General features: G+C 25.1%; 1 protein-coding gene across 1 annotated transcript; it reads right to left on the reverse strand.

Annotated features, from left to right (window-relative positions):
• Positions 1-1,389: 1,389 nt before the first annotated feature.
• Positions 1,390-2,253, reverse strand: Phum_PHUM541610 (beat protein, putative; the record flags this gene model as incomplete). Its single annotated transcript, XM_002431661.1, has 4 exons — positions 1,390-1,464; positions 1,555-1,688; positions 1,788-1,923; positions 2,110-2,253. The coding sequence occupies 4 exons, from the start codon at positions 2,251-2,253 to the stop codon at positions 1,390-1,392; spliced, it is 489 nt and encodes a 162-aa protein (XP_002431706.1).
• Positions 2,254-11,240: the final 8,987 nt, after the last annotated feature.

Raw genomic sequence — 11,240 nt, forward strand, 5'->3', positions numbered from 1 at the left:
ATGGTAATTTTTTTTTTTCCTTTTTTTTTTCAAAACGAAATAATTTTCTTTAAATCCTTAAAAAAAAAAAAAAGAAATTAAAAGAAAATTTTCAATTACGATGATGATACGATGTGTTACGTCATCCGACGGATGCGTTGCCAACTTTTGAATAATTAAATAAATCATTTTTAAATCGATACGTACGATGATTTATTGTTATTTTCATTATACGATTCATATTAGTAGTTATTCAATCAACAAAACGTTTATCCAAATAAATATAGTTATTATTATTATTATTATTATTATTATTATTAGGCACACTACAAAGTAAAAATAAACAATGATTATCTGAAATTATAATAGAATTATTCGACGAAAATCGCGTCAGTGACAGTTAGTTGTTTCATAACTATTTTGTACCAATTGGATTGTTTATTGTTTGTTTGTTTGTTTTCCTTTCTTCAAAAATTATTAAATTAAAATGAGATTGAAAACATAATAATAATGGAGTCAAAAAAAAAATATTAATACAAAGGTGATTATTAATTATTACAATAATTGTGTATTTAGGCCCACAGTTTGTTTGTTTTCTTTTTCTTACACTTAAACAAAATATAATGATTTGATTTGTTTGTTTGTTTGTTTACTAATAATTTTAACAGATGCTATGTAAGATCACATATTTTTTTGTTGTTGCAAATCCTTAATATTGTTGTGATCCCAACAGCAATTCGGTTGAAGTCAATCATTAATAATTTAATCCTCATCACTCTTGTTTTAAAGAAATGTTGATTGTATTGTTAGAAAGCATTAAATATGTCTTTATGGTTATGATATGTTAGGGATACAATTAGACAAACTGCAAATACTTAAACAATCACCACCCCATACCTGTAAACGATACCTAAATACACACTTTATGATGTAATAAACATATAATCCTTTTATTTTAACTTTCTTAATTATGTCCGACGACAAACATCATTCAAAGTTAATAATTTCTTTAAAGGAGAAAGAAAAACATGAAATGTACAAACAAACACCTCTTGGGTATAAATGGTGGTAAAACAATTTCCGCATTGATGCTGTATTTAAATCTAATAGACAGTTTGTAGTCATGATGATGATGAGATTGATGAATTTAGTTTAAAGAGGTAGTATGTTTGTTGTGCTAACAGTTACAAATTATATTCGACTTGTTGTTTGTTTTTAGGTTTGTTTTGACCTCTTTAATTGATGATTACTTTGTACAATTTGTAAAATCAAATCAAATAATAATAATAATGTAAATTGCATCAATTGTGAAAACGTTTATTATTATTATTAATTGTTTAAATATTAGTTAATTATTTTATTAATTAATGGGTTGTCGATGGAACAACTACAAACAAAACCCATCTCATATCATTTCAATAAAATTGTTGTAATGTAGCGATGAACGCTTTTTTTTTCTTCTGTCATTTTTATTGGTTTTCGTAACTTGATAAAAATTTTAGTTTTAAAAGTTTTCATTCAAGGTTTTTTTTTTCTTTCGAATTTTCTAGAAAGTTTATTGATTATATTACTTACCTCTTTACTGTTAAGTAACCACGTGACTGCTGGACTCGGTCTCGCTGGTTCCGACGTACAATTTAATTCTAAAACTTCTCCAACAGCATAAGCAGCTTTTCTTAATGTTATTTGGGGATCACCGTGTTGTTTTTCTGAAGAAAAAAATTTTTTTTTTAAAACCCTACTCATTTGGGATCCCTTTTCGAGTATTTTAAGTTTAAAAAAAAAAAAAAAATTAATTAATCTCTTACCGAAAACTGTGAGTTTAACTTTTTCCGAAAATTTTGTATATATTGGTTGTTCCATGGATGCCGAACAAGAATAATAACCGGATGCGGAAAAATCTAAATTATTTATTTTTAATTGTCTCTCATCGGAATCGTCCCACTGAAAACAAACAAACAGAAAAAATGTCAATTTTGTTGGTTGGGTTGTTTCAAGTGTTTTTCATTAACTAAATAAATTTTTATTAAATGTTTCGACCAATTAAAACCCCTCCCTCCGTTTTTAAAAGTTAAAAAAAACACATTATTAATAATATTAAATTTCAAATGTTTGTTTTGGATAAATTACAGAACAAACAAAAACATATTCTTTAATGTTAAAAAAAAAAAAAAAAAACACATTATCAATATTTATTACGTTTGTTTCTCTTTTTAAAAAAGAAACGAAAATTGTGTGTGTTTGTAATGAATTTGTTGTTGTTGTTTTAAACATAAAAATTATTTGGTTAATAAAAGATTTGTTAACATGTAAAATGTTTAATTAATTTTATCTTGTTCACAAACATTTTCTCTCTCGGTTGTTTATTAACAAATTAAATATTTAAACTTTTTAGCAACTATTTGCAATGTTTTGTTGTCGGTTTGTTGTTCGTGTGAAATTATTACTTTGTAAAAAAAAATTAGTTTTGTTTTGTTTGTATCGGCGTTAAAACAATAATGTTGACAACAAACGCTTAAAAAAAAAAATTGTTTCGAAGGGGTAAGAAAAGAGAAAGAGATGAAACAAAAAAAAAAAAGAATTTCTATTGTCAAATTAAAAATGATGAAAACAATTAGAAGAAAAAGAAAGAAAAAGTTAACAAACGCGTCAATATAAGAAAACCGCGAAAAGAAGAGAAGTTTAAGAAAATACAATTTTGTATTTAAAAAAAAAAAAAAGGAAATGAACGGGGAGGGGGGAGGGAAGAAAGCAAAGAAGAAAACATGGGGCACCGAGAGGGGAGGGGAAAATGGGTGTGAGAAAAGAATTAAAAAAAAAAAAAAGGGAAAAAATTTGGGTTTAAAGTTTTTTCAACTGTCAGAAAGTTTGTTTTTTTATTTCCTTAACCGGGGGGGGGGGAGAAAAACGTGAAAAAGGATTGTTGAGAGAGAGAGAGAGAGAAAAAAAAAGGTTAACCGAATTGTGGAAATTTTTTCTCAGTGTTTGTTGTTTTCATTTAAAAAAAAAAATGTTTATGTTTTTTGAAAAATTTTTTTATAATTTGATTTTATGTTTTCTTTTATATCATTCTTTTTTTTATTATTAATTATTATTATTATTATTATTATTATTATTACGTATATATGTGTTGCGTCATCGATGGCCTAATATTCATTTTATGTTTATTAAATTTTTTTAAAAATGTTTTTTGTTTCTTTTATTAAAACGTGTTTGTGTGTTTGTGTGTGTGGCGTTTCCCACCACAAAAAAAACAAACAAACCTTTTATTTTTTGGAATTTTGACAACGTTAAAAACCTTTTTTTTTTTTTTTAAAAAAAAATTCGTTTTTTTTTTTGTTTTTTGAACGTGTTTTTATGCGGCTTTCACTGCTTCCACGACGGTTAGAATAGGTTTTTTTTTTTTTTTTGTAAGGGTTTTCCACATTTTGGCCATCACAAGTTTATATACTTAAAAAAGTTTTCCAATGTTTTTTTAACGGTTGGGTTTTCTTTGATGAAACCCATACAACTTACAAACAGCACCATTTCCCGTTTCTTTATAACTAAACAACAACCGCAACAACCGGTTGTTTCCCCTTTATTATTATTACTATTATTTTTTCAAAACGTTGTGAATTTCAAAGTAATCGAGAGGGATTTTATTTGATTTAGAAATTCGTTTTTTCCGTTCCCCCCCCCCGGTTTTACTTTCACAACATTGTCACGTGGGCAGAAAAATCATTTTTAAAAACATTTTATGTTTTCTCCATCTCCGCCTTGTTTTTCATTTGTTGTTACCTTTAACGCAGTTCTGATGATCGATATCTTAAAAATTACGTAATATCATCATCATCATCGTTTTCCTGTTTGTTTTGATGACGTAACATATAATTTTGTTGTAGAGGAACATTTTCGATTTCTTGTTACAAAGATTTTTTTCATCATAAATTTATTTATTTGAAAATTCGTAAAAGACGACATTTTGTTTGTTTTCCGTGAAATGATGAAAACGTTTCGAGTTTTTCTTAATTAAAAATCACCTTTTGAAGGAACGATACGTGTGTGTGTATGTGAATATCATCAACTTCCGTTTTTCAATTTTTTAATATCCCAACGGCATTGTCAGTTAAATATGTTGTTTTCAACGATTATGATGCTCCCGACAGCGTTTTTCCTTTGTAAATATATATATATATATAGTTTCCGTAAATTTTTCTTTTTTCTTTTTCATTTCCCCTTTCACTTCCCCCTCCCCTTTTGTGAGCTTTGAACTCTGAAATCGAGCGGGGAGGGGGTTTTAAATTTTTTAACGTGTGAAATCGAAAAAAAAAAATTCACATTTCACATTTTATTTTTTATATTATTCTTCTTCTTTCACGATCAATTTTTCCAAATTTTCTTTATAAACTTACTATTATTATGATTATTATTATTATTACTAATTTATTTATTTCTTTACTTTTTGTTTTTCCTTTTTTTTTTTTATAACGAATAACGAATAAAATTTATTAATAATTTCAACGTGAATGATTTATATCATTATTAATATTATTATTATTATTATTATTATTATTATTATTATTATTATTACTACTAAAAAAAATTTGTTACCAGGAAAATGAATTTAATAACAAAAAAAAAAAAAAATTAGACTTTTAACTAGATTTATGAGAGAAACATTAATAACTTTTTTTTTCTTTTAATGTTGGTGACGCCATTTTTTTTTTTTTTAGTAGCCATAAAAATAAAAAAATTTCGTTTTTTTTTTTTATCAAAACTATCAAATTAATTAAATATTAAAATTTTTAATAATAATAATAATAATAATAATATTTTTTTTAATATATATATTTGATAATAAATTACGATGATGATGATGACGACAAAATATTGAATTTTTGATTAAAATATTGAATTTTTCTCATTTTATATATATTAAAATTGTATATTCATTTCCGGTTTGTCCGTTCGCGGTTATCCGCAGTTCGTTATCATTATTATTTTTTTAAAAAAAAACGTTACGGATTCAACTACAAAATTATTATTTAATGAAATTTTTTTTAAATTTTATATAAATACATTTGGCGAAACGGAAATGGAAAAAAAAGATGGCGACGTACGTGAAAACGTAACGTAAAAATTAAATCGAGAAAACTAAGATTTTGGAAAAACGTGTTGCTGTTGTTGTTGTTGTGTAACCTTTGAGAATTTAATCAGAGAATCAAAGATTGGAAGGTTGATGATGATGATAATAGTAATAAATGCACGAAGAGATTATTACGTCAAGGGAGTTAAAAGTGATAATGTAAGTTAAAAATGACGCCATTATTCAACACAAGGACAAATATAGACTGCGAAAAAAGAAGACAAAATTTTTGTATCAAAGGAAAAATTACCGGAAATGGTTAATGGATTTTCCTTTTTTTGGAAATAAATTATTCGGTTAAACGAGTTAAAGAAAGTAACATTTTTCATTCAGTTAAAAGTTAGTTTCTAAAAAGAGGAGACTCCTCCCCTCTCCCCACCCCTCCCCCCAAAAAAAAACGATTTGGTTTAAAACCCGAATTATTTTTTATTTGAGTTTCTCGGGAGAAAAAAAAAATTAAAACGTTTCGTCTTCTTTCCCTCCCTCTCTCTCCTCCCCCTTCCCCTCCCACCCGGTTTTTAGCGGTTTTAAATGATAATGATAATAATAATAATAATAATAATAATAATAATAATAATAATAATAATAATAATAATAATAATGTTTATACGAGACTAAAATCGTATTAAACATTTTCATTAATCAGGTTAGCCAAACTTTTTGTTAACGTTAAAAAAAAATGGCGGTCTTGGTTAAGACATTTGTTTTATTATCATTGATTCAAATGTTTAATTTATTATCATTCGACACGCCCCCCACTTCTAATCAATCGGTTGGTTGATCATTGATGACGTCAACACAAAACAACAAATTTTTCCTTTTTTTCCCTTTTTTTGTGGTTCTTAAGGGAACGTTAAGAAAAAAAAAATTTTTTTTTTTTTCTTGAAAAACTCATTTTCCAAAATTGTTGTTTTCCAACCCTCCCCTCTCCCCTTCCTCAAATTTTTCTACATGGTTTTTATCTGCGGTTTTTGACATGTGTGTCTGTGCATTTGTTTGTTTTTTGTACGAAAAAAAAAAACCTCATTTCAAACGACAAACGACAATCGTTGTTATCACGTAGCATGTTAATTTTTTTTTTAAAATGTGACGTCACATTCATTCCCTTTTTTAATTTTTTTTTTTTTGTAAATAAAAATAAATTTGTTAAAACTCCTGGAAAAACTAAAACAACAAAAAAAAAAAAAAAATTTTTTTATCTGTTTTAAAAAAAAAAAAAAAAAAATTTGGGGGGGAAAGGGAGAGAAAAGTTATCCCACGGGATGAATTTTTTTTTTTTTTTTTTTTTTCAAATGATTTCTTATTCAAAGTTTTTAGTTTTGAATATAAAAAAAAAACATGGTGTAATCGTTAACGTTTTTTGTGTTTTGATTTTAGTTTTATTGTTTATCGAATCGTTAAAAACATGAATATCATTTCCGTTTCCGTCGTACAATTATTATTATTATTATTATCATCATTATTTTTCGTAGAATTTTTTTTAGAAATTTCGAGAATAAAAAAAAAAAAAAAAAAAAAAAAAAAAAGGAGAAAAGAAGAGAAAAATTTTTTAAGATTTCGATAATAAGAAAGAAAAATAAAAAGAAAAGCGGAAAAAAGCGGAAATGGAAATTTTTACTTTATTTCAAAAAAGGTATTTCCGGTTGTTATCACAATAAGAAAGAAAGAAAAAAGAAAAAAAAGAAAATTTATCAATGCTAATATGAAATTTTCTTAATATTTTATAACGAAAATTAATATGAACACTTGTAGTAAACCGTATATATAAAATAATTTTTTTTTTTTGGGGGGGGGTGGAGAAAATTCTCTTGACAGGTTATTCACCCGTTATCTAACGTATCCCACGGGATTTTTTTCCCATCCGGTTTTTAAACGTTACACATATTCATTCAGCAGTGTAAAAAAAAAAAATTTTTTTTTTTTATATAAAATCAATCGTAATTAATGCAGTAATTTTATTTTATACTAAAAATTTTGTTTGTTTTTGTTTGTTTTTTCTCGTGACACGACGACAAATATTATTATTATTATTATTATTATTATTATTATTATTAAGTTATGAATAACTTTCGTGAGAATATGAATTTATTCGCCGTATTTTAAAAAAGAATTTTTTTTTCTTTTGTTTTGTTTTTTGTGTTAGTGAATGTATGAATAATTTTCATAATAAATTTGTTGTCGTTGTTGTTGTTGTTGTTGATGTTATTTCCAGCGCGAAAAAAAACTCTGGAGAATAAAAAAATAAAATAAAATAAAATTTTATTTTATTTATTTATTTTTTTTTTGTGTGTGTATATTTGTCGAGAATCAAATTTCAAAAGTAATTTTACACCTGTCATAATTTACACGTCCTTCCTTCTTATTCTTAATTTTTTATCATCATCATCATCATCATCATCATCATCTAGATTCGCAATTCTGGAAAATCATCAACAACGTCAACAAAATAAATATATAAAAAAAAAATTATTCCAAACTTTTCTTTTTTCTCCAAAAAAAAAAAGGAGAAAATTTTTTTATATCCGGAATTAAAAAAACTAAAAAAATTTTTTTTAATAACTTTTATCCAGGTTTCCAGGAAAATGAAAGTTATCCAAAAAGTTTTGTTTTTGAAAAAAAGTTTTGTATTTATCTTATTTATTAAAACTTTTAATAAAAAATGATAATAATAATAATAATAAAATCAAATTTAAAAAAAACTAATTAATAAGGCTGTGATTAATAAAATTTTATATCGATTTTGTTCCTTTTTTTTTACCTTTCCTTCTCTCGCACCTCCCTCCCCGAAATCATTTAAGGGAAATTATTGGTAATAAAGAGTAGGAAAAAATTTTTTTGGAAAGTTTAGAGGAAGGGGTGAAGGGGTTGAAAAGGTGTTTGTGTGTGTATTGAATGTGAAAAGGTTTTCGTTGCTGTAATTAAAAAAGTTTTTTTTTTTGTTTCTTTTTTACTGGTGTGCTGCTGGTGCTGGTGGTGGTGGTGGTAGCGGTGCTGGAGGTGGTGGTGTGTTACACGCGGTCGTGCTGGTTTACGCAGTACTTAATTACATCCACGATTATAATCTTTTTAGAATTATTTCTTTTTTTTTACGTTAACCCGTAATTAAAAAAAAAGAAAAAGTACTTTGTTAAAGTATTATTATTATTATCATTATTATTATTATTACGTTTGAAATTGTGTCACACATAAGGAAACAAATTTCATAAAATGTATTTCCATATTTTTTTTATTTTTTATATTTTTTTGTAATTTATTTCCTACCACCTGTTTTTCCTTCCCCCCCTTCCTCACTTTCCCCCTTTTTGAACAGGTTCACAATTTTTGAAAGTGTATTTTTACGTACTTGTTATTTATAATAATAATAATAATAATAATAATAATAATAATAATAATAATAATAATTATTATTATTATTATTATTATTATTATTATAAATATTAGTCGGCTAATGGATAAAATTTGAATTTATAATTTAAAATGGCGTTAATTTATTTAATGACTAGGCCTGTACACACACACACACACACACACACACGTGTGTGTGTGCGTGTACGTTTGAGTAAATAAATCAAAATTTGAATTTTTAATATTAAAGGCGATTTATTTTCTAAAAAAAAAAAAATTAACTCAAAACTTTTAACGACCATTGAATTTATTAATAAATTATAAAAATGTTTTTATTCTTCCTCTCTCTCTTTCTCTCCTTCCTTTTATCTAGATCTTTCTCTCAATCTTTTTCTCTTTATTCCAATTCCTCTCTTTCTTTCTCTCTATTTCTCTGTCTTTCCCTTTACGCAGATATTTCTTTTTTTTTTCTTTTCTCAAATCCTTCTTTTTTTCTCTCTCCCTTTCCTTTTATTTAGATTTTTCTCTCCTTCTTTTTCTCGATCCTTTTCTCTTTCTCTTTATCCCAATCTTTTTCTCTTTCTTCGGATTCTTCCCTCTCTCTTTCCCTTTATTTAGATGATTCTCTCTCTTTTTTTTCTTTATTCCAATTCTCCTCTTTTTCTCTCTTCCCTTTATTTAAGTATTTCTCTTTTTCTTTTTATTCCAGTCCTTCTCTCTCTCTCTCTTTCTCTCTCTGTCTTTCTTTTTATTCAAATATTTTCCTCTTTCATTTTCTCTTTATCCCAAACTTTTTTCTTTCTCTCTCTTAATCCCAATTCCTTTTTTTTTCACTCTTTCTCGTAATCCCAATTTCTCTTCATCGACTCCCTCTCTCTCACTTCTTTTCGTTATCTCAATCCCCCCATTCCTCTCTTCTTTCTGTTTTTTTTTCCAAATCCCTTTCTCTCTCTCTTTTTTTTTACATAATAAAATTTGTAATTTTTTTTTGATGACGTATTTAATAATATGTTTTAATTTTTAATAATTTTATAGTAATGTTTTGTATTTAATAATTTGTTTAAATTTTAAACTCAAGATTAAAACACATTTAAAACGTTTATCAAACGACAAAAAAATTTCTTTTCCTTTTTTAATGTTATTATTCTCCATTTTTTTTATTTATGCTTTCGAAAAACGATTAACGACATTTTTTCTTTGGCCTTTCTTTTAAATAATAAAAAAAAAATTTACGGCTTGCAATATTAATAATAATTCTTTTTTTTTTTTTTAATAAATTGCATAAAAAACTTTTCTTTTTTCTTTCTTTCTTCTAATTCACATAAAACATTTAAAATTACGTAATAATTTTAATTTTCTTATAATGATAATAATAATAATAATAATAATAATAATAATATTGTTTCTTGTTTTCTTAACGGGTAATAATTTATTATTAAAAAAAAAAATTATTTATTTGTAAAATTTAAATCGATCGTATTCGATCGATCCACGATGATTATGATGATGACAAAACGATCTTGTGAGTGTGTATTAAAGGTCAGAGGTCAGGTTAGAAAGAGAAAAAAAATCAAATGTGTCAAGTATAAAAAATAAAATAAAATAAAAATTGAAAATAAAAAAATTTAAAATGCAAAAATCCTAGATTTTATTGATTTGCGTTTTTTTTTTTTTCTTTAAAAAAAATAAAGAAGAAAAATAATATGAAGTGGAAAAAAGGATAAGAAGAAAAAGAAAAAGAAAAAGAAAGAGAAGAACACGAAAAAGGATAAAAAAAAAAAGAAAAGAAAGAGAAAAAAAAACTTTTTATCATTTACTCACACGATACGTTTTTATTTTCAAAAAAAAAATTCATTTCATTTAAAAATTTTTCCAAAATTCCTACAGTTTTTGTTTTTTTTTTACTTTATTAAAATTATTATTATTATTGTTATTATTATTATATAAACGAATTGGAAAAACAATTGAAAAGGAAAAAAAAAAGAAATTAAATGAAAAGAAAAATAAAATTTTCACTTTTTTAAAAAATTTTATCGTTTAAAAATAATAATTATTATTATATATAGAATGAGTAATAAATAAATAAAAAAGAAGCAGAAGACAAAAAAAAGGCGAAATAGAAAAGGAAAGAGAAAGAGAAAGAAAAAAAATTGTGTTTCGTTTATTATTATTATTTTTTTTTTTTATTTGTTTCTTTCAAAAACAAACCTATTTTATTACGCTTGTGTGTAAAATTATGTTTTTCTCTTTTCTTTTTTTTGGGGAGGGGGGGGGGAAAGGGAAGGGGGCGGAGAAAAACAAGAGATTTTTGTTATAATGTTCTAGAAAGAAAAAAAAGAAGAAAAAAAATTTTTTTTACAAAGATATATATAAAAATTGAATCGAAAAAAGAAAAAACGTCGAGAGACAAACAAAAAAATTCGTTTTTATTATTTTATTTTTTTTTACATTCGCGACGATGTCCTGGAATTTTTCCATGAATCCATGGAAAAGAAGGAAGCAGGGATAAAGACAAAAAATATGGAAAACGAAAATCAAAAAAAAAAAAAAAAAGTAAATCGTCGTTATTAAAGTTTAACACAAGGTAAAATTTCCCTTAATTTAAAGTTTTTAATGGAATAAGTTTAACCGAATCATTTTTTTTTTTTTGTTAAAGTTGGCACTACTTGATGCTACTACAACAACACGGTTATACAAAATGGCGGTCGATGACGATAAAATTAATTTTTTTTTGAAGTTCATGCGATTAAAATATGTTGTGGATTAATTCGTTTTTTTCAATTTTAAA

This window comes from Pediculus humanus, genomic scaffold (genome assembly GCF_000006295.1).
Source record: "Pediculus humanus corporis 1103172108290 genomic scaffold, whole genome shotgun sequence".
Lineage (NCBI taxonomy): Eukaryota > Metazoa > Arthropoda > Insecta > Psocodea > Pediculidae > Pediculus > Pediculus humanus.